At 42.2% G+C, this 24,477-nt stretch overlaps 1 protein-coding gene and 1 long non-coding RNA gene across 12 annotated transcripts in view; one reads left to right on the forward strand and one right to left on the reverse strand.

Annotated features, from left to right (window-relative positions):
* The window catches only part of HIPK2 (homeodomain interacting protein kinase 2), a 210,228-nt gene that overhangs the window by 51,660 nt on the left and 134,091 nt on the right, over positions 1-24,477 (reverse strand). For all 9 annotated transcript variants that reach the window (XM_077146911.1, XM_077146961.1, XM_077146861.1 and 6 more), the window contains exons 3-7: positions 9,733-9,856; positions 9,301-9,420; positions 7,548-7,634; positions 6,158-6,342; positions 1,366-1,528 (exon numbers count right to left, since the gene is read on the reverse strand). In XM_077146911.1, the coding sequence (XP_077003026.1) occupies positions 1,366-1,528; positions 6,158-6,342; positions 7,548-7,634; positions 9,301-9,420; positions 9,733-9,856 (679 nt within the window). The remainder of the gene's footprint in view (positions 1-1,365; positions 1,529-6,157; positions 6,343-7,547; positions 7,635-9,300; positions 9,421-9,732; positions 9,857-24,477) is intronic.
* On the forward strand, positions 6,371-11,271 carry LOC143672149 (uncharacterized). Of its 3 annotated transcripts, none has more exons than XR_013169657.1 (3): positions 6,371-6,490; positions 8,103-8,328; positions 11,022-11,271. It is a non-coding gene; the product is annotated as an uncharacterized LOC143672149 (long non-coding RNA). The 3 variants fall into 3 exon arrangements; XR_013169669.1 differs by lacking the exon at positions 11,022-11,271 and adding an exon at positions 9,267-9,409; XR_013169717.1 differs by lacking the exon at positions 11,022-11,271 and adding an exon at positions 9,270-9,409.

Here is a 24,477-nt window from a genome sequence, read left to right on the forward strand (position 1 = left end):
GAAAGACGGCCTGAAGGGAAGCCTCAATCTGACATAACATAAACATCTGAGGAATAGCCTCCCCTCTGAACATCTCTAAATGCTTTTCAATATTGGATGGCAGAGGGTGATAGACAGTTTTGAGTTAAGACCAGGTGTCTTTAAAGGCCTGATGGAAAAAAACCAAACTTCTTCAAGGTGATTTAAGGGACAAAACAATGCTGATATTTTGGTCAAGAAATTCTGATGTCTGGCTGTGGGTGCCTTAGGGCTGACTGAGAGGTTGAGTGGGAATGCTTGTTTCATTGGACACTAAACGTTAGGGAGCATCACTTCTCCACCTGAAGGAGAACTTTAATAACACTGTAGCCCCCAGGGGGCAGCAGATACAGAGATTAGGGAGATAGAGAGCTAGACTGGGAAGTCAAGCGAGGCCTTAGCAGCCCAATGAGCTGCATGAAAAGCCTAAAAAAATAGGGTGGGCAGGGAGAAGGGCTGAAAAGCAGAGGAGTGATTCTTCAGTGACAGTAGGGAAACTGCCAAAAAAGAGTGGATGGTCAGGCAAAGGCCTTTAGGCTTAGAGCAAATATACTTCTCTGAAGGCGTATATGTGCACAGAAGTGTTCTTAAACAAATAAGAGTTGTCATTATAAATTGATAGGAAGACTGAAAAAAGTACATAAACACTTGTTTGGGGATAGCACTAAGACAAGAAGATGGAAATAAAAGTTTAACATTCTTACATATTGGAGGCAGCCTGTGCTAAGTCTGGGAGATCATTCAGTAAATTTTCCTAGATGTCACTTATTCCAAGCTGCTGGATTCTGCTAATTTACAGCAAAAGCTTGCAATTCTGTAGGAAAAGATCCTAGTCCCCTATCCCTTTTTAGTTCCAGCTGCTGGGAATCTGGTGACAGGCTGATGAATTGATTTTACCCAGGACTTGGAGAAAAGACAGTGTTTGCAAAGCTGACCAGGTAGAACCTACAGGGTGGGGGGTGAGGGGAGGAGCCTCATCAAGGGCTCTGAACTGGATTATCTCCAGGGTCTCTGCCAGTTCTAGAATTCTTTACTGGGAAGATATCAGGCATAAAAGGATCTTAGCATCTCCTTTATTTTATTCCCATATCAGAGGAAGCCAGTAAGGAGGTGCCAGCTCAGAAATCACTGCCTTTGTGAGTCCTTTTCTGGGACCTTTCAATGGGGCGAACAGTCGACGCAAAGAAAACCTGTGTCCTTGAAAGGTATGATGGTGGAAGAATTTTGTTTCCTGTCTAGGTTTGGTGGGAAAATAAAATTCCTGATGCTCACACCATGTACCCCAGCCCACCCATCTCTCCCTGTCATTTGGGTATGTGCTCCTTTCCCCCTCTGCTCCCCACTCACCTGGTTGTGGACAGTGTTCAGCTGGTTGTTAAAGGTCATGGTCAGGTTGGTCGATGTGCTGGGGGCCACATGTGTGATGAAAGGGGTTTTGCTCTGGTTCACCGTGTCATACATATTCACCCGACGTTTGCAAATCTCCATGTTCTGGAAACATGATTTGACACTTTCATGCAAAAAAACAGAGGTAGATAGAGGGATAAGGAAAAGAAAAGAGGGGAACATGGAATAAAGAAGAGAAAATAGAGAGAAAAAAAGGAGGGAACTATTAATCTAGTAAACAAGACAACCTGGGGACCTTAAAGTCTAAATTTCCCGGATTTCTCATGCAAAGTCTGCATTTGCTAGAGTCCACATTATGAGACAAATTCCCCCTCTTGTCCCACTGCCCCTTCACCCCATTCTGAATGGGTAGAGGTTCTATATATCTTGACAAACCTGAAGGTTCTCACTGCATTTTCCTCACATCACATCTTCACTGCTTATTCTCAACTTTTAATGTGGCTTCTGGTCCATAAACAAAAGTATAAGCTCTCTGACTGGACCTTGGACTTATACATAAAATAGCAATTCACAATCTACTTCTACAGTCTCCAGAGACAACTCTTTGTTCTTATCCTTCCTGTCTGCCTTGAGTCACTGGCACCATCTAGGGGATGGCCAGGGACCTAGCTAACCTAGTATCGTGACCACAGTGCCACTTTTTCTTCCCCATTGGAATTGTGCATGTAATGACAACAATAACGGTAATATTAATAATGTGTGGCTAATATTTTGGGGGAGCTGTTTGCAATAATTATCTCACTTGGTCCTACAACCACCACAAGAGGGAGATACCACTATTGTCCTTATTTTACGATAAGGAAAAAGCAAGCAGGTAATTTGCAGGGTAAAGAGCTAATTGTTGGCAATCTTCATGTATACATAATCATCCTCTTTGACTTCCTCCATGCTTCCTTTTTTCTTTTCTAATTCTTGCCCAGCTACCTGAAATAAAAGCTCTCTCCCTCTTTTTTCCTTCCTACTCTGCATTTGTGAATCAAAACAAATTCCTAAATATGAAAAGTAAAGCACAAAAGTGATGTGACACCAGCATCAAGGAAAAGGTAAGACACCATGGTCTCAACCATTCAAGTACTTTAATATCTACCATAAACTGTCCTCCAGAGCTTATACATTGCTTCTCACTCACTTCTGTGTCATCTTTTTATTTTGAACTTACTTTTCCTCAAATGCTAATATTTAAGATAATACACCCCACTTAATTTTCAATTTAAAATTTCCATTTAAAGTATAAATAATGTAAGCTTATGATTGCTTATGTTGGCTACATAATGGACACTAAATAAACATTTACTGACTGATGATATAGAGAGAAGGGAAAACGATTCTTCCATAAACAATAGCAAAAAATATTACCAATTAAACTGGCAATGCCAACATGTGAGCTTTTACTGTGCTCTAAACACAGTGCTAAGTGCTCTCATGTGGAAGCTGAAGGAATTTAAACATGTAATTTTGTATTCTTTTTGGAAGATATTTAAAGCATTCAGTGGTTTTGAGGCAATTCAATACAAGGACTTAAATTTCATTCAGAATTTTCTAACTGAAATGGCTTGAGTTTTGAATTTCAGGAAGACAACCACTTTGCTTCAGATTAGAAGGGTTTTTAAAGACTTTGTGCACTAGAATCCTGGTATGGAGAAATGTGTGGGGCTCTTCACCTATTGGTCCAGGTGTTAGGACAGCTCTGGCCCAGCCCCAAGAGTGTGAGTCTAAAATAGGGTGGACTTGGAGGTTTCTTCACATCTCTGGGTTCCTCATGGTTTTTCCAGCAAGTTCCAGGGACCATTGGGTATGAGTACTACACTCAGGTAAGTCTAGGTGTGCTCAAAGACCCATCTTTCCTTCTTAAGCCCATTTTCTGAGTTCTAAACTGTCACCACTCTTAATTGGGTCTCCATGAAGTTCTGAGTTCAGTGCTGACGCTCATGGTCTCTACGTGCTTAAGCACAGTGAAACATTCTACTGACACCAACAGATCCCAGAGACGGCCAGAGCCTGGAACTCCTGCAACCAAGCCCCCAACTTTATGCCAGTGCCTGCCTCACATACACAGTGCAGAGAGCATCCCTACCCAGCCTCCCATCCAAAGCCATTTCTCATCCTACTTCACCCCTGAATATAAAAAGACTGATCTAATGGAAAGTACTATCTAGTAAATTACTGCGTTTGTCGTTTCTTCTTGTGGTACAGACTGACACTTCTTTGACTTACTCTCCATACCCCCACCCCCATAGGAACAGGACAAATTCCTTAATAAGAGTTTGGGAGGGAGAGGTCCACATTCCTTCTCTGTGCTAGAATTTGGTTGTTTCAATCATGGTTATAAATCAGGCACTGTCTAGTTGTTGAAATGCAATTTGACTTGCATAATTGACCAATAAGGAACAAAACTGAAATAGAAGAAGCACTATTTGTCCTGGGCCTGCCTATGCATTTCTTGTAGACTGATTAAGGTTGAGATTCAGGCCCGATCTGATTCTGGGCATGGCAGGGCCAGCCATGATCAGCCAACTTCCCTATCTCCGAGACTCTTCTCATGGTATTCCTTTATTCTTCCTGATCTTAACTAGAATTTGGTATTCTCTTAAGCACACTGCTCCCCCCTGCAAACATCTAGAGATGTGACTATTCTCTCACATCCTAAGTATCTCAGGGTTGAGAGGCTGAAAAGACTGATATCTCCCATTACCAGTCCCACTCTTGCCACCCAATGACTTCCTTTTCTCTCTCCCTCATTCACTGGCTCTGTCTTCTTCTCTAACCCAACTTTTGTCCATTTAAGGAGACTTCAGAAGTCACAGTGATCTCTCATCAAACATGTAGGCTTCTTAGTTACTTGTCTTCATCTTCAGCGACCTCGTCCTTAATTCCAGTCACCCATTCTCTGAACTGTCAAACCTTATAACTACTCCACCTCCAAATATTACACATTCTAGCATCTCATTCCCTGACAGAATCTTCACCCATCTGGCTCATTTAACTATTATTTTGATAGCCACTCTCTGAGTTTATCAGAATGCCTAGATCATCTGCCCCCCTCCTATCTTTACGTCCTTTCCCTTTCATCACTCTAGATGACAATTACTCTAATACCAACTTCATAAGCTTTCTTATCAATCTGTCTTTTTCTCTTAGCAGCCTGGCAAAACTCCAACCAGGATGAACCCAACTATCTGCTTTCTCCATGCTTTCACCTGGGGAGATCAGTTATACTATAAACTGCTCATGTCTAATTTAACAATACTTACCAATTCTACCACATCTCTCTGTTCAACTTGCTCTGCCAACTTCTGCTCCAACTAACTCAAACTTTTCTACCCTTCTCAAACAATCACCTTGTGCTCAACAGATAACCTCCTCTCCTACTTCTGAGAAGACAGAGCTGTCAGACTAGAACTCTCTTAACTTTCATCCACTAAACCAGCACATACTTACCCATCTTCACATAAGGCTCCTCTTTCCCCCATGCTTCAGGCGACAATGGCCCCTCCTTCCACCTGGGCTCTGAATCCCAGCCCCTCCCATTATCCTATTACCTCAGGAAACTGATATTCAACTTCTCACTTCCTATCAGATTCTTTCCACCAGCATTTAAAAAATATTCCAGTCATCTCCACATTAAAAAATCCTTCTCCTGATCTCTCCCAAGCTGCCCCCTTTTCTTACCTACCCTTTTTACAGCCTCACTTCTTGAAAAATTGCTGTTTATTTCTTCACCTCTCACTTGGTCTTTCAGACTCCTCACCTGCTTTCTGCTTCTACTGCTCCATTGGGACAGCCCTCTTGAAGTCACCAGTAACCTCTGAGTTGCTAAAATTGTTGGATTTTTTTTTTTTTACAAGTCTCAAGATTTTTACTGCTTAAAAATCCTTTAATGACTTTCCAGCTTTTAGCACAAAGATCAAAATCCTTAACTTGTAAAGCTTGCCCCTGGCTTACTCCTTCAGCCCCATCTCACCCACTGTCCCACTAGCTTTTGGGCTGATCTTACCCCTGCTGGAGTCTCCACTCAGTCATCTTCTGCCTGCACGTGTCTGTCTTCTTTATCTGTTAACTCTTTTGTATCCTTCAGATATCACTTCCTCAGGGTCTTTCCTGGCCTGCCCCAAGTTAGGGTCCTTGTTATATCCTCTTACAGTACCCTCTACCTTTCCTGGTTATTTGAGCATCACTTGGTTGATACTTTCACTCTCCTATATACCGTGAGATCTAAAGGGCAGGGCCCCACCTGCTTTGTTCACCACAGTACCCTAGCAGCTGGTACAGCACATAACATGCTGAACAATGAATGAGCAAACCCAAATCTAAATCAGACTAAGTTCCACTCCCAAATAGTTTTGGGAATGACATGTGACACTGAAAGTGGCTCTGGACCATGCGCACAGCCATTCTAGGCATCTTCGTCCTACGCAGACTCCCAGAGTTTGATTCATCAGTCTTGTACTTCTCTCTGCTCTGCTGTTCCCTACTTTTCAGTACAAAGCAGAGGTCAGTAAACTGCAGCCCAGGGTCCAAATCTAGTCTGCCATCTTCCTTCAATAAATGAAGTTTTACTGGAAAGCAACCTTATTTGTTTATGTATTGTCCATGGTCGCTTTCAGCTATAATGGCAGAGTTGAGTAGTTGTGATGGAGACTACATGACCCCAATGCCTAAAATATTTACTACATAGACCTTGAAAGAAAAAGTTTGCTGACCCCTGGTATAAAGTGCCAAGCAGGGTACCTACTGTGTGCTATGGGGGAAATCAAGTAAGTGTGTCATGGTGACAAAGGGGTGGTTCAGGGTTTCAATTGGAGTGATTCTTTTATCAGCATCTATGGTCAGCATCTTCTTTAACAGGTCAATGAACTCCCGCCGGTCTGCCTTTTCCACCAACATGTCGCTCCCTTCCAAATCTGTTGTCATGTTTACCTGGAAGCAAGGAGGGGCAGGTTACCAAGGAGCCCATTGTGACTCCCCTCTCCCCTATTTCCCTTATTCTCTGTCCTGAAACCTCATCCTAATCTTGAAATCATCCCTTTCCCAATTCCCAGAAAGCTGTGTTCTGCCACTACTTAAGGTACTACCCACAGGATGTGGTTTTTCTCTTTGCAGGAAAAGTAGAGGGGAAGTTAAGAGAAGGGCGCTGCCAGTATCTGAAAATATATATAAACGACAGGATGTAAACTGCTCCTGCTTTACAGTTAAGTTGAAATGTAGCCCTTCTCACACCTCATTAAAAATAACCACAACCAAGCATTAGAAAAAAGATGCAAAAAAGTTTATTTATTTAACCTTTACAGGGAAATGTAAAGGTCTAAGTGCCCTCTTCCTACACCTACATACATCACCCTCTTATGGCTCCCTGACTTAGAGCCAGAATTATTTTAGTCCCTGATGACTGGGGTCACCTTTGACCAAGACAGGCAGGCCTCTGAACATATGGTTTTCTTCCAAGAGCAATTCTATACTGGAATAGCCTTTAAAAAGCTTGTTTTGTGATGCTTTCTACATTTTCCAAGACACACTCTGGAAACCAATTTCAGTTTCCTCAGACAATCTAAGCCTCTAATCAAGTGACAAGTATACTTTACTTGGAACCATGATTTTTGGTTTCACTCATCTACAATAAGAGGCGTGCTAAGTGTTTATTGGTCTATAGCTTTATTTCTCACTGCTTTAAAGAAAAACTCATTGTGGGTTGCCCTGATTTTAGACAAGTTTTCAGGCCAAAAATAACTGAAGATCTAGAATTTTCTCTGGGCACAAAGGTGAAAACCTGTGGTCACCTTTGCCGGTGATCTGAGAGAAACTGAGTCACAGACAGTAAACTCAAATGTACTAATGGGTTTAAATTATTTTCATGAAAACATCAAGCAATATTGGTCAGTAGTATTTTACAAATGGGAATCAAAAAACAGAAGCTATTTTTAAGGAGCTGGTGTAAGGTTTTAAAAAAAGTTTCACAAACACAATGGCAATCTTACTAAGACTGGTGCATTTTTATTCAAGGTCAAGATCAAATACAGCAGTTGATTAAGAGGACTTCTACCATTCATCCTTTATAACTCTTGCAGAAGTCTTGCTGTGCTTCGTTTTTAAAGGGTTTACGTTGCATACTTACCCACATAGCTTACCTGAGCCATATCATCCAAACAGTTGAAAATGTACTTCCTTGCTTCTTTTGACTTAATTCCTGTCTCTGCTTCATGATCATCTGGTGTCTGGTCAAGAGAGGCAAAAGCTTATTGTAATGTAAAAGATCTCCTACTCACCATGACGCAAACCCTAGAGCTTCTAGCAGAGGGACTCTTTTATACTTTTCAGAAAACAAAACTTTGAATCTTCCTAAAGTAATATAGAATTACTTTCTTTATTCATCCACACTAGCTCATCCTCTTCCTTTCTTCCCACAAACATCTGTTAGGTGCCTGCTCTGAGTCAGGTATTGCAGATTCTAAGATGCATAACTGGTAACACTACATTCTTCCCTAAATTTAAGGACCAAGGTAAGATTCCATATATGGTAAAGCAGAATCCCTTTTCGACTTGCTTTTAAAATTTTATTTTATTCTACTTAATAAGTTCTTCTTGTACATATAAGCTCTTACACTGTTCTAAAGCATGATCAACTCATCTAAAACTCTCAACAACCACATTAGGTAGGAACAATTGCTATCTCCATTTTACAGATGGGGTAACAGGATTATCGAAAGCTTAAGGAACTTGGCTAAGGTCACACGGCCTATATGCGGCAGAGCCAAGACTCAAACGGGGGCAGTCTGGCTCCAGAATCTGTGTTCCATGCTGCCTCTGTGCCTGGGCTGGGACGTAAACATATGTTTCCACACTGGCCTCAGTCTTGGAAGCTGCTGTTTCCAATTGTTGTGGATTTTTGGACTCATCCATGGATCAGAGGTAATTAATCCTCAAAATCTCACTCAGGGACAGCACACCTGGAACTGCTAAGATCCAGGCTTAGATTCTGGGAACGGCTGGACTGTAGACATGTAGGACTAAGGCGCCTAAATAAAACACAGACCTGCATTCTGCCTGGCCTCACCCTCCTCCACCCCTGAGGATGCTTTTCACTGGACCTGACCTTGAGACACTCACTCTCCAGACTCTAGACGCCATGCACCAGCCCTCCTGTCCATAGCCTAAGAATGCTTGCTTAGCTCCCAAATCTCCTTCCTAAATCTTTTGTAAATATTGGCCATACGGCGTCTTTAAACCATATTAGATTTCAACTACCCACCCTCCAAAAAAGGGAAACATGTAAAATGCACAAAAAATCACCAAGACTTTCATTATTTTTCCTTTTCCCAAAAAATGGATTAATTTCCTTTGTCCAGAAAACCCTTCTACTCAGATCTCTACTTGGCAAAAACCTCTTCAGCCATTAAGTCCCAGTTCAAATGTACCCTCACTGGTCCTCTGCCATAAGGCAGTATTAAATGCTTCCTCTTCTTGGCTCCCACACTCTTTTGGGCACTTATCACAGTGGACTAGATCCTGCCATGGGCCTTCATGTTTCCTTTGGACCACGATCTCCTTGAGGGCAGGGTGGGGGCACTATTTCTCTGGCATGAACCCAGACATGATGTCGAGGTTTAGTGGACTGAATTCTTGGAATTTAGCAATGAGAGTTTAGGACTCAAGCTTCTCAGGGGGCAAACCAGGCAAAGGAGAGAGCTGTTTTTGAACATCTGAATTCATTCACACCTTACATTAAAAACAGTCCCCCCCCACACACCACTTTTGCCAACTGCATGAAATTGAGACCTGGGATCAGCCTGCCAATGTCAAAAGCTCCCCACTAATCAGACTGTGCCCTTCTTCCCTGCATGTTCCAGCAGCTGGTGAGGAAGGGAGGGACATTCTTCCTACCTTCAGCCTCCACAAAGGATACGGAGAGTCTGTGTCACGGTTGAAAAACCTAGTTGTCTTTGTCCCTGCACTTAATAAATATTCAGCTGGCAAACCCTGTGTTTGTGAAATATATCGAATCTGCAAGAAAAGATAAGAATGGGGTCAGGGTTTTTCCTGTCACTGCATTTATGGTAAAGTAATGGCTCTGGTGGCTTTGAGAAAAATGAAAATGACAATTTTACAGGGGAAGAATGAAACCAAAAAAGAAAAGAAAAAGGGCAAAGAAAGAGGGATAAAGAAAGAATAGGAAGATTAAATGAAGCAAAGTTTGGGAGACAACAAAGCCCATAACCCCAGCCACATGTCATGTTTGAATGAAATGCTAAGCCAGGATATTTCCCAGGAGAAGGATAAGGCCTTGTTGTGAGTACCTGTGCTATCTGAACCCACCTGATCGTACTCCGAAGCTCCTGGATATAATGGCCAACCCAGGAACAGTTCTGCAATAACACAGCCCAGGGACCACATATCAATTGCCTCACAAAATGGTAAGCCAAGGATGATCTCAGGAGCCCTGAAAAAGAAGAATGGAAGAAGCCATTAGCAATCTGAAAATGTAGGCAGCTAACTGCTATATGAATTCTATATAAAATCCCATCTCTCAAATCTAGGGACACCTAGACTGACTATCACTATGAATGGTCTGGGGTTCTAGGTGCAGGAGTTGCAATGCCCATCCAGTCTTTTGCCTGGTCCTTCCATAGAGCAGAGGACCAGGTCAGATGGTTGGCTGAAATGAAGAGCAGGTCTGTAGCTTTAGAACAAAACCAAGTTAAGGGTGGGCCACAGTGGTTCAGCAGGCAGAATTCTCACCTGTCATGCCGGAGACCCAGGTTTGATTCCTGGTGCCTGCCCAAGCAAAAAAGTAAATAAAAATAAAACCAAGTTAGGTGGTCCCTATAGGGAACCATACCTAATGACTTCATTAACACTACATCCCAACCAAATCCAAATGAATTTATCCAGAAGTTGTCTTTTTCAGCTGAAAACCTGGAAAACTGACTCTAGAAGAATGTCAGTTCTTACAAAAGAATTCTGAAACATAGGTATTCTATTCTCAGGAATATATCACAAGCTGCCTCCATCCAAAATAATGGGGTATAGCCAATGTTCATTCACGCCAGTAATTCCTTTCTTAGGAACATTTTTTATTGTGAAATATAACATATATACAAAACAGTGTTAAATTTCAAAGTATACTTTAGCAAGTAGTTTTAGAACAAATTTCAAAGCATGATATAGGTTACACAGTTCCACCCTTCCTTAGGAATTTGCATTACATTTTCCAAGGATACACTATTATTTTTCTCATAAGCTTCTAAAATTTTAATCTCCTTAAAAGTTCTCTAATATTACAAGTACAGAACCATGTTCATGAATACATAGTCTGGGTGCCAGTCAGAATTCCCTTATAAACACCACAAAAAACCCATTTCTGACTTAGGCCCCTTTACATGGGTTACACGCTAGAGGTTGTAAAGGAAATCACCTAAGTTCAAAAGAGAAAATTTCACATGTCGTTGATAATCAAAACCAAAGAGACCACAAAGTAGTACACCGTCTTTTCTAAGAATATGTCATGATTAGGTCAGGGCAGGTTTTGGAGAAAACCGCGTCCAACTTTTTCAAAGTTTGAGATCATGAGCGCAGCTTATGTTTTTGTTTCTTTGTTTTTTAAGGTGGTGCAAGGCCTTCTGCAGATAATGGACTGTATGCGACTGACTTTTGTCTTCTTGCTACTCTCCTACCCTTTCGGCAGTTGAAAGTGGGAGCAGAGGGAGATGGGCAGACTTTTCTCTATCGAGGTTATCTTTCACCCATCTACTGCTGCGATGGGGAAGGGTATGATTAAAACACTTCCAACTGGCTCCCATCTTTTGTGGAATTTTTCTCCACTTAAAAAGTATCTCCCTTCTGTACAGGGTGATGAAAACATTTTGGTAATGGATGGCAGTTAGGGTAGCACAACACTGAATATAATTAACACCACCAACTGTATATTTGAAAGTGGTTGAAATGTGAAATGTTATGTTGTATATGTTACCACAATTAAAAAAAAAAAGCAAAAAAGCACCTCCCCACTCTCCCCCTTTAGATTTGCTCTCACTGCTAATCTTTTTTTCTATGTGATTATATATATTTAAAAGTCCTGTTACAAAGCCTTTTGATTTTTCAGCTATGGCATCTCTGCACATGTGATGCCTGTGGTTGTTTCATGATGTATCACTGCTGGACCTTCCAGTTTCATGGAGCCCTTAGATCCCACATCTGCTTGGGTCACCTGTGTCCAATGCTGCCCACAACCACCAGGCTTGCCAGATGAAGTTGATAATAGCATGGAATTGAGGAGATGATTGCCAGGTTATCTCTAGCAATGACTTTAGATATGGTTTCAGTTGATTTAAAGACTTTTTCCCTTAGAAAAGAACATCTGAAAAGAATATTACAGAGAAAACAGAATGATTTTTATTGCATATGATATCAGAACCGGCCTTTTTTTCTGCCCTCTTCCATGGGCCTCCTTTCACATGTGGATTCCCTGGGGAAAGAGTTGCGTCCTGGGGTCCCCTCCTTCAGAAGGCTGCTGGTTCAGGATCACTTCAGTCACCCTATTCCATGACTTGGATCCTTGACCAGACCCTGCCCTCTTGCAGCCCTGATTCTTCACTTGCTGACTCTTGCCTGTAGCCTAGACTTAGAAATAGGCTGGTCTGATTCTACAGAACCTGCCCATTCTTCTGGTTGCTCAGGAACCTTGGGATGGCCTTCCTTGTCAAGTTAATCAACTGGTTTTCACAGTGCTTAAGCTGTTTATAACCTATGGAAACTCTGTTTCTCAGTTTCTTTTGCCTGGTGATGTGCAAGACAGAATACAACAATGGAGACCATTACACAAAGGGCACTTCAGCAATCTTTGGCGAGGAACACCAGTCTTTGATGACTGATGTTACATGGATGGGCACTGGGAAAACTGCTCTTAGCTCACTGAGAAAATGCAATGGCAGCCATATCATGGCACCATGATAGGTATGGTAGAATATTTTTCTTCCTGTGACCATAATGAACAAATGTGTACATATAAGGCTAGATATAGTTAGGGAACAAAAGACATAGAAGGCACAGTCCTATCCCAGAGGGGACTCCAAAGTTGGGAATGTGGCACCATAGCACATATGACACATGATGTTGACTATGGTACGTGTGTAAGACAGAGACATGAAACATGTAGCTAATACAAACTTAAAAAACCTGCTCTAGCATCTCCTATTTTAAAAAACATGAATCTTGAGGACATTATGTTCAGTGAAATAAGCCTGAAGCAAAAAAGACAAATATTGTCAGGCCTCACTAACATAGACTAACTATAATCTGCAGATTCTGAATCTGAGAGGATACGTTATTAGCCAACAGGATATGGGCAGAGATTGGGCAATCAACAATTGAGGAGTTCAATAACGGTTATATAAAGGTTCCTAGATCATAAGCTCTTATAGCAGCACATCTACTCCTCAGTTTTAACTGTTATTTCTAAATTCAGAGAAGCTGAGCTCTTTGTGTGTAACCTGGTCTTTTCCTGGAAATCTGGGTATCTATGTGATACCTGAGACTCAGAGTTAGAGTTCTGCAGCTCTGAAAGTCAGCATTACCCCATACAGCAACTGTTAAAGAAGTTGAAAAAGAGATCAGACATCAATTAGAGATATGGAGCTGATCTGGTTAGAACTAAGGTAAATTAGAATACAGGGTAAAAATGATATTGACTGTATTTTAAAACTTCAAGTTTTGTGTGAGATCAAAGGAAGAGATGTTTATTTGGTACAAAATTTATATTTTCTGTAGCACATGATCTAATTTAACCTATATGGCCAGTTTATTCAAACAACATAATTACATGGAATCTTGAATAGGAAATGAGATGTTATTTTGACAGGTTAATGTAATGCCCCGATATATCCCAGAATAATTTGGACATAAAATAAAAAGTATTTGCAAAATCGCCTTGAGGGATTGGGGAAAAGTGTGGAAATATTATATTTCCCTAACTGGGGAATTCCTGATATTCTCACAAACATTAGGGACTACCAAGTTAATAAGTGTCATGGTCAGGTTCATGTGTCAACTTGGCCAAGTGGTGGTACCTGTTTATCTGGTTGGGCAAGTGCTGGCCTGTCTGTTGCGATGAGGACACTTCATAGAATTAAATCATGATCGCATCAGCTGCATCCACAGCTGATTCCATTTGTGGTCAGCCAAGGGGAGTGTCTTCTGCAATGAGTGATCCTTAATCTAATCTTTGGAAACCTCTTAAGGAGGATTCAGAGGAGACAGGCTCTCTTCCCACTTTGGGTGGCGAGCCTCTCCCGTGGAGTTCGTCCAGACCCTTCATTGGAATCATCGGCTTCACAGCCTGCCTCGGAGATTTTGGACTCTGCATTTCCACAATTATGTGAGACACTTTTATAAATTTTATATCTGTGAGTGTTTCCTCTTGATTCTATTTCTCTAGAGAACCCTAACTAATACAGTAAGTTAAGCCCTTGATCCAGGGGCTTGCCCTTATGAAATTTATCCTGGCAAAGGCTACTTATAACTATGCCCAAGATTCACCCCCAGAGAACCTCTTTTGTTGCTCAGATGTGGCCTCTCTCTCTAAGCCAGCTCTGCAAATAAACTCAATACCTTTTCTTCTACATGTGACATGACTCCGAGGAGTATAATTCTCACTGACAATGTGAGACATGACTCCTGGGGATGAGCCTGGCCTTGGCACTGTGGGATTGAGAAAGACTTCTTGGCCAAAAGGGGGAAGAGAAATGAAACAAAAGAAACTTTCAGTGGCTAAGAGATTTCAAATACAGTCAGGAGGTTATTCTTATGCATTATATAGATATTCCTTTTTAATTTCTAGTATATTATAATAGCTAGAAGGAAATACCTGAAACTGTTGAACTGCAATCCAGTAGCCTTGTTTCTTGATGATGAGTGCATAACTATATGACTTTTACAGTGTGACCATGTGATTGCGAAAACCTTGTGAGTGACACTCCCTTTATCCAGTGTATGAGCAGATGAGTAAGAAAATAAAGACAAAAAGAAAAATAAATAATAACAGGTCATAAGCGGATGGGATATTTTAGTGTTCTTTTTTATTTTTTGAGTAATGAAAATGTTCTAAAATTTATTGTGGTAATGGACGTCTGACTATATGATGATGTTGTGAGCCACTGACTGTATACTTTGGATGATTATATGGTATGTGAATATATCTCAATAAAATCGCATTAAAAAAAAAACAGAACATGGCAAAACAAAATATCAAAACAACCCAAAAGAAAAAAATACAAAACGAAAAACAAATCTTTACTTAGTACCTTCACTTATCTGCAGCTGATGCCCTATTTTTTTCTGCTCCACCTTCAAAGCCAAATCTCTCTGACTAGTAACCTCCTCCAGTTTCTATTTCTCCACCTCACACTTTCTTCCCAGCCTCCTCTAACTGGATTTCCATACCCTCTGCTCCACTGAAGCACTGAACTTGTCAAGAGCAGTGATCTCCCTGCTATAACATCCATTGGCCAACTTTGCAGCTTTGTGACCCAAGAGTAGCACTTCTTTTGCACAGCTGACCATTCCTTCCTGCCCTGAAACATTTATTCTTGGTTTATATGACACCATACCCTCCTGCTGTTTGTCTTGCCTCTCTGCTTGCTGCTTGTCCATTTCCTTTGCTGGCTTATCCTCCTCTATCCAACTGCTAAATGTTGGCAAAGTCCTGTACCTCCTTCTCTCCTCTCTTTTCATCCATGCCCATGCAACAAATTCTAGATTTCTATCTCTGTCTTGGACTTTCAGCTCCAGATTTCTATTCTGATGGCCTGATATCTCCATTTGAATGTCTCACAATCATCTCAAACTTAATATTCCCAGATTTCTGAAATTCATATCCTCTAAAAGGAAATTCATATCCTCTGTCCCCTCTCTCTAAACATGCTCCTCCCTTTGCTCTCCTTATTTCACTAATGGCAGATGCTCAAGCCAGAAATCTGGGAATAATCTTTGAATTCTCTGTCTCTCCCTTCACCCCCCACCATCCAATCTATCAATATGCCCAGCTCCAAAGTATATCTTAAATCAATTCCTGATTCTCCCTCTCCACTGCACTGGCCCTGGCCACCCCATCTCTTAACTAGAGTTTTCTGTATGGTCTTTCTGCATCATCTTTCCTTACTTCAATCCATATTCTACACAGCAGCCAAAGTGAAGAGAGCATATTTCCTCTTGCTTTAAACCCTTCTCAGTCTTCCACTGACCTCAGAATAAAATCTAAGTCCCTCCCATGACCTAACAGCAACCTCTACCATGGGGACCCTGCCCACCTCCTCCTATATCATTTTTCTAGCTCACTAACTTCCAGTCCCATCGGTTTCCCTTCAACTTCTAGAACCCTCTAAGCTAGAGTCTTAAGCAATGTTATTGCTTCCACCTGGAATGTGCTCCCCACTGGCGCTGAAATGGCTGCCTCCTTCCTACCCTTCACATCACAGGTTAATTGTCACTGTCTCCAACAGGCCTTCCCTGATACCAGTTAGTCTCCATCTACAGTGCCATAAATGTCACTTTACAGCACTTTTCCAATAACCTGCTCTTTCTCCCCCAACTAAGCCCATGCAGGCAGCAGAGTATCTGGCATTTAATAGTCACCCAATCAATAAGTATTTGTTCACTGAATAAGCCTTTATTAAACATAATAAAGTACTAAAATAAGTGATTCAGATGAAAGTTCTAAAACAGCCCAAAGGAGAGTTTATGGGGAAGACTTCATGAAAAAAAGTTGAGGTTTGGGCACAAGGAAGCAGAGGAGGAAGAGCAGGTCTCAATAAGCAAGAACTGCAATTTGAGTCTGTGCTGACCCACGCTCACCTGTGTGGGACAGACCGTTTGTGGAGAGTTGCAGGACACCCACTTGCAGGTGGTGCCCAAATTATTACAGCCAAAGAGCCAGAGGGGAGTAGCAGTGGGTTGGCGGTGGCAGAGGGATGATGCAGGATCACAATTTTAGGGCTGAAAAGACCTGAGAAATGTAGTTCAAACTTCTTCTTTTATGCTGAAGGTCAATATACTGCTGTAATCTCTCTCTTATTATCTAGAAGCTATTACCCTGTTCAGCTCCCACCACTACTAACTTAACCAAGCCCTCCTCTATCCAGATTTCTCCTATAAGTGTCTACTGGTCTCTTACCTTTGGTTTCAAACCTTTCCAATCCAACCTGAATCTCTCCCCCCTCTAAGGATGTGATCTCTTCTCTATGTGTATGATATATTTATCATATTTCTGAAATAGCCTCCTTTCCTTCCCTCCTTCCATCCTTCCATTTTTCCTACCCAAACATATACTGACCACTTTCTCTGTGCAGGGTTATACGAGATGGTAAAGTTACAAAGATGGATAAACTTAAATAGATTCATCCAATAAATACTGAGCACTTACTCTTCCAAATATATATTCACATGTTTGCCCCCCTAATAAACCTTCTAAAGGGCACAGTCGGTGTCTTGCTTGTCTTTGATCTTAAGACTGGCACAAAGTAGATGCTCCAAAAAATATCTGCTGAACACACAGACCATGAGCCCTCAGAGGTAAGGAAGGTCCTTTTCTCTCTGGCTCCCTAGTAATCTTTGGGGGACTTAGGACCATTCTGCTGTGACCTGGCAGATGCCTTGTTCCCCTGTTCTGTTACCTGTAAGCCTCAGAGCTCCTGAAAAGTTCAACAGATAATGCTCAAATCTTTTTCCTTTTTGTTCAAGTTGCCTGAAGCATGCTCAGTGGTAGTTGCTAAGTTTACTGTTCAGTGAAGCTCACTCTCACCAATGGTTGTTTGAAGCCAAGATTTGTTCAAGCTCTACTCCGTCACTCACTTATTTCAGTATTCATCCAACCACCATTTACTACCCGTACAGAATGTGCCAGCACTATGCTGAGTGCTCAGTATCAAAAAATAAACCAGCTCTCTTCCTGTCCTCCAACAGTCCACTGTTTCACTGGAGGCACCAACATGGCCATAGCTAACATAGAGTCTGTGGTGTGTGTACATAGCACACAAAGGAGGGAATAACTGATTGTAGGGAGGAGAGGCAAAGCAGGGAGTCTTGCTAAGAGGACAGGCAGGGGGTGGCCTCCAGACACAGGGCAGGGTGGGTGCAGTAGGTAGCTGCCCCTGGATGTCACTGCTGTATCTCCAGTGCCCAGGGTTAGGTAGGTACTCAATACACATTGGTAAAAGGAATGAATCGGCACCAATCCCACCTTTCCAGCAAGCACCAATTTCCCCTGAGGCTGGCAACATCACCTGGGCTCCCTCCTGGAGGAGAACAGATAAACTCGTTGGCCTTTCTGTTTCAAAGTTTACATGCTTTGGGGGCAGTTAAAAGTCATCACATTTTGTTTTCTTCCATTTCTGTTCTCAGTTAAGTTCCAGAGCAGGCAGGACTACTGGTATCTGAAGGCAGCAAATGACCAAGACTTTTCCCATTGGGCTCAGAATCTCCAAGGTTCTGTTAATGATGCATTCCTCACCTTCCCTGCTACAGCATCTCCCCAGGGAAGCACCTTACATAATCTCTACATAACTATTTTGGGATATCAAAAATACTTTAAACATACATGAAGTGTCAGACAAAATTTGCACCTAGGAAAGAGAGGGATCATTCCTTTCCAACATTCCCATAATATGGCACTGAAAATTATATTTTCCGATAGAAAGGGAATAAACTGTCATTTCATTTTTCAACCCATGTGCTTTGATATTTAGCTCTGCTAGCTCTCTTGACAGAGTAATAACGACAGGCTATTCCTAGATGCCACCCAGATGGCGAGGACCTGTGGAGGAATGCCCGCTGCGGGAGGTGTGCAGACCACATGGCACTGACCTCCATGCAGGAGTCCACTGCTCACAGGGTGGCATCCCAGTGTCGTCAGGTACTAGCTCTGTGACCTCATCAAACAGGGGCTCATTAAAGCGAGGGCTGTTACTTTCCTTACCAATACAACAGTGGTAATTATATTTACTTCTTGGGGCTGATGAGAGGATTAAATTAAATACAGCATCACAGAGAACACCTAACACCAGGCCTAGCATAGAGTAGGCAATCAACAAATACTGAATTACATATCGATAATATGGCTAAATCCATGTAATAACAATAAAACAGAGCATCCTTTTGCCTCTACTTTTGTAAAGCCCACTTTATAAACCCAACATTCTAAGTTGAGGCATTAGGAAAACTGCTTCAATATGTTAAAGCATGCACATTAAACATTTTATAACATTTATTTACAAAAAAAAAGTATAAGGAGTGATATAATCTACTACCAAATACTACTACTTAACTCTAGAAATAAAACTCCCTAAATCACAACCCCCTCACCTCTTCCTTCTATAGAGAACACTCCTCTATCTTTGGTATTCTCCACATTCCTGCTGGCTACAAGCAGTGCTCTGCAGTGATAAGTAAGAAGACTGTCCCTGCCCTTAGGCTGCCCAGAATCCTTCTAACAGCACTCACCCTTCAGGTCACTGTTGCATGGCCTAGATCTGGAAGGTGTGGGCAGAGATCTGAGAAAAGCCTTCCGGACATGTGACTCAGGAGGGTGGCGTTGACCAGTGCTCGTGCAGCTGTATGCAGCATCAGAGGTAACAGAACCATCTGGAATGCAGAATTCGTGGTGCAATCCCTTGCTCCCATGCAACCCACCTGACCAAGTATAAGACCAAAGTCAGTGTCCTACTCATCTACACACTACCCTACTACAACAAGTGCCAGGTTCAATAATCACTCCCAATTGGGGCAATAAATCTGCAACACTATTAGAAGAGCACAGGAAGAACTGTGCATTTCTAGAAAAAATGTTACTCAATTTCTCTGAGCTTTTATTTCACCATCTATAAAATGTGATTATTAATCTCTTTTTTTTCCTTGTCTCTATGACAGCTTATGAAGATAAATTACGGTTGGTAGAATCCTAAAGCAGGTTGAACTTCTTGGAAGCAAGTCCATGGTATTTTATAATCACTGATATTATAAGGTGTACTCATATCAAACTGCAGTGAAAAAAACCATTCCCACAAATATATGTAGATTGAAAGTAACCCCAGCATGGTTGGGGCAGAAGCAATCAAAATGTAAAACTGTATTTCAGATGGGCTGTTAAATCTTATGTTTCCACTGCAAAAATAAGGAGACTTGGAAGCGCTGACATGAGCTCTGAGCCACTGTTTGAGCTGGTGACCCAGAGTGGGAAGCAAGGGATGGCACCAAAGCAACACAGGATGTGGAAATGGCCACAGAAATCTAACAAATTAGGAGGAAGCTATTTTAGAGAAACTGGACCGAAAATTGTGAGAGACCTGCACAGGAAACTGAAGAGTGAGGACCAGAGAGCACCTCCAATAGCCAACTGGAGACGGAGTAAATCCTCTGACCACGGCTAAGCCTGTGTGGAAAACAGTGAGCTGCATCCCCAAAAGACTCCCTGGAGGAAGCCAGGAATGTACAATTGGAGATTCAAAGAGCAATAAGGGTCTAGTTAATCCCAGGTCAATTTGGGATTTAATTTTCAAAAAAAGACCGCTTCCTCAGTGAACAGGAGTTATGGGTATCTCTGGGTGCTAGGTAGATGAGCAAGGATGGACAAAGGGACCCAGGATAGAGCTCTAGGAGCAAAACACAAGGTGAAAGAGGTCCAGGAGCCCACTCTCCGTGTTAGCTTGCACTGAGCCAAAGTGACAAGGAGACTGTCCTTGTGTATCCTACGATCTCTATACACACACTGTCAAAAGCTGAAGGAAACATTGTGTGATGGGGAGCTGCCACAGAGGAGCAAGGCTTTGGTTCCAGAAGGATAGCTAAGAAAGAGATCCCACTCATTCCTTTCAGTGATTATAGATCAATGTTACACAAGGAGCAAAACCATTCTACAGATGTTCTAAACATTCTATCTAGGGGCTGCTGCTGCTGTCTATAAAACTGTGTGCTGAAGAGGATCAATTTCAATAACTTTACATCAATTTTGTCCTAATTTAATGCCTTCAGGTATATCACCAATAGAAATGCACAAGACATCAGAATGAATCATCATATCCATATGGAAGGTTGACATAATCACAGTTTGGTCTAGATTTTGACACCATTCTCATGCCAGACTTGGACAGCCTCCCAAAGCTAGCTGGCTTCCTTGAGTCCACTGGCCATTTCCAGTATGATGTTAGGTACTGTACACCACAGCAGCAGGAGAGTGGCAGTTTTAAAATTCATATTGGCAATGGACATCTTCACATGGTAGAGATTTTCTGGTGTGCACTAAGTAAGGTATATATATGTGTGTGTGTGTCTGTGTGTATGTATGTGTGTGTGTGTGTGTGTGTGTGTGTATGTATTCCCCCTCCCTCCAGGCTGATTCTAGGTTCCCAGTACTGCCAACTCTGCTAAGTGCATCAACAAATCTAACTTTTTTGTGCTTATACACCAGAAGAAAAGGTTGTATCTGGAACCTGCACTGAATATAATCTCCAAAGACTTCTAATGGTGTTGGTCTAAATTGGAAACCAGTTCTCAGATGTCCAGAAATATACTCTGATGCTAGTCTTTAAAGTCACTGTTATATTCTTGTGCACAGTTGTATAAAACAGAGAAAAGAAAACAGTCAGAGATGTGGACCTTCCTAAACGAGGTGCACCTGTCAGCCAGGCGGACTGACTCGCATGTGGCTACATCTATCTACAGCTGGTGATTCTTTTTACAAATATATTGATCCAGGTTCTTTTTCTTTAATTGTTATTTTTTTCATTGTGAAAGATAACGCTTATACAAAGAAGTGCATCAAACAAAAACATACAGCTGAATGACTTTTCAGAAAGCAGGTGAAGAAACAGCAACATCATAGTTGCTTTTCTTTTCTAAGTCCTTTTCTTACTTCCCGCAAACACCACCCCCTCTCCTCAAAGGGGCTTTCAGATCACTGCATTCTGATGGTGAAATGCAACCTGCAGACACAAGCGTGGGTGTGTGGGCCTCTCCTCTGGGTGGACCCTAGACCTCAGCGGTCTCCTGCCATTCTGCCCTGATGCAGGTTCCTGAACAGGTGAGCCAAAGTGCGGTTCCAGCTTGACTTGGGAGGGCTCAGAGCACAAAGGCTGGGGAAAGTAACACAGCTGACTGACAGAGAAAAGAGACAAAAGCCCCCAGACATCCTTTTTACTTCCTTTTGTTGATTGCTTTTCACCTGCTTTGTTGTTACTCTGTTGACTGAAACTGAGGATTGAAATTGTGCATTTAAAGCTTCCCCGGGAAACCTGCTGATATTGGGAAGGCCTAACCCAATTCACAATGTCACCTGCTGTCACCTTTCAGCATTCTTGGGCCACTCCTCTTTTCTCTGCACTGGAAGAAGATTTGGAATTTCAATTCCTGTGGATTGATTGCAAATGAAGCACCTTCATTTTATTCAGAGTGGTGACATGCCCCCCACCCCTACCCCAATACAGTGAAAATGAGATGTACGGCTGGAGAACAAGGCTGGGCTTATTAATTCAAGACTCATCCTCCACCCTGGATAAAAGCATGCTAAGAAAGTAATATTATTTAGAGCAACTTCATTGATTTAAATGCAAAACTTCTCATTGGTTTAACATTTTAGCTTAAAATGGTTCATAGGGAGTACTGAATAAATGCTTTCTAGACGGATGAACGAATCAGCAGGAGCCTAAAGAATCATGCTTTCCTTCCAGTGTTCCCTGTGCATGCAGTAAAGGGCCCCCTAAATACCTAACTCCAATGCAAGTGAATTGTAACATAAGATGGGTTCATCTTTGGTGTGTCTCTTTTCCTTATGGCACTACTTGGTCATTGAGCTTACAGGACTAAGTAATCACGTGGCATTCTTTAAGGCTGGTACCTGGGATAAAAGAGATCTGAAGATAGAAACCTGCTCCTTCTTTGAAAAGGAGATGCATGCGCTGTCACCAATAGGAGATACAACAATTGAGTAGGAAGAAGCCAGAAACTGAGATATGAAAAAGTATCCACCGAGTAAAGATGCCAAACATAGGTTATAGGACGAATTTCCAGTGTAGCAACAGGGATATTCCCATACGACAAAAATCATCAAATGAGTCCTCCCTCCTTGAACTGTGCTTTTGATTGAGATTGCCAAGAAATATGGGCAGAGACCTGCTAAACACGCTGCCTACGCACGTTTTCAAATAAAATCATAAGCCATTCTGGCTAATGGGACAGGTTCTGACTTGGTAAGTACAGGATGCATCTGATGACCAAACGGGCAGGTGTTGCTGAAGGCTGTAGGCACCCAGGTGCGTGGGGATGGCCCTGCTCTCTGGGGACCTGCATACCACCCTGGCCTTGCCAGGAGACCAAACCAGCGAAAGGAGGGGCCTAGGGCACATTCTGCTTCCAGCTCTGTAGCAGGAAATGTCCACATCGGGTTTTAACCACTGCCTCTCTTCTCACAGCACAGCTCCATAAAACTTGCCCATGGTCAGGACACAGAGAGAGCTCTGGTGGTGGCTTGCTGTTTATTCCAGCAGCGTAGGGAGCAGAAAAGAAAAGGGGGGGGGGGGTGGCACATAAACTTCAGGTCTCCGGCCAAGGGCAGCTTAACAAGGGAACAACTTCTACCTTCAGCTTTTCCTGAAGGTGCTGAAATAAAAACCCAAGTTCTTGTGTTTTGTTTGGGTCTTGGAGGAAAAAGTAAGCTGGCTCCTTATGACTCACACTAGGTGGTGCTGAAGCGTAGTAGACAACACACGATCTGAAAGCCATCTGAACCTTCGACTCCTGCGGGGATCTAGGGATGGAGTCCACTGGGGCCGGCAGCTGAACCTCACTGTGAGAAATCCATGGGAGTGATTATCACACACGTTTTCATCTGTGGAAGCAGGAATACGCTGTTCCCTCACATGAGGCTACAGTGCTCCACCTTTCCATCAACTGTTTTTCTCATCCTTAACAATGGGACCTCTTTGTAATCTAAGAGCTGGGATTCTTTCTTTATATATTTTTACATGGGCAGGCACCAGGAATCGAACTCAGGTCCTCTGCCATGGCAGGCAAGCATTCTTGCCTGCTGCCACCGTGGCCCGCCCAGAGCTGGGATTCTTATATACACCTTTGGAATGGAGCAATCAATGTTCGGCAAAAGAGGTCAAAATGGTCATTTTGTTCTCGTTAGCACTGCACACTACACTAGCTAAGTGAGCTAACCTCCTTGTGGAATTAGGTAGTTGCTGCACATCAGCTGGAATTCATAGGGTCGATTTAAAAGAAAGAACAAGAAGTCAAGCTGACGGAAATAAAAAGGATTTGAAAGGCACCATGTTGATCGAAATAAAGACACAAAAGGACAAATACTGCATGAGCTCACTGATATGAAGTAATCAGAATAAGCAAATTCACAGAGCCAGAAACGAGAATACAGGTTACCAGGGCAGAGGGAGGGAATGGGGAGTTAATGCTTCACTGGCATAGAGTTTCCATTTGGGGTGACGGGAAAGTTTTGGTTACGCATGGTGGTGATGGCAGCACAACACTGTGAACCTAATTAACAATACTGAATATTATATTTGAATGTGGTTAAAAGAGGAAATTTTAGATTGTGTACACGTTACTAGAATAAGAATTAAAAAAAAAATAGGACTGTGTCCACCACAATCAGTGAACTGTGGGGTACAGCTTACAGTATAACTACAACGATTTGTTTCATCAATTGTAACAAAGATTACACACTAATACAAAGTATTAATAACTGGGAAAACTCTGTGTGGGGTGTAGAGGGGCCATATATGGGAGCTCTGTATTTTCCAGGTGATTCTTCTGCAAACCTGCAACATACCTAATAAAAAAATAAAAACAAAACAAAAAAAATTTTTTTTAAAGGCAGGCAGGAAGGGAAGGTACCCTCGGGGGGCACAGAAGGGGAAGCAGCGTAAGGCAGAGCCTCCTGACCAACCAGACAGGCCAGGACTTTCCCAGGCCTCCCCGCCATGCCGTGTCACAGCTGCCTCTTTGGGGAGGCTTTCTCCTGCCTAAGCTATTGTCTGAAGCCTTCAAGACTTTCAATTC

The sequence above is a fragment of the Tamandua tetradactyla genome, chromosome 1 (assembly GCF_023851605.1).
Source record: "Tamandua tetradactyla isolate mTamTet1 chromosome 1, mTamTet1.pri, whole genome shotgun sequence".
Classification (NCBI taxonomy): Eukaryota; Metazoa; Chordata; class Mammalia; order Pilosa; family Myrmecophagidae; genus Tamandua; species Tamandua tetradactyla.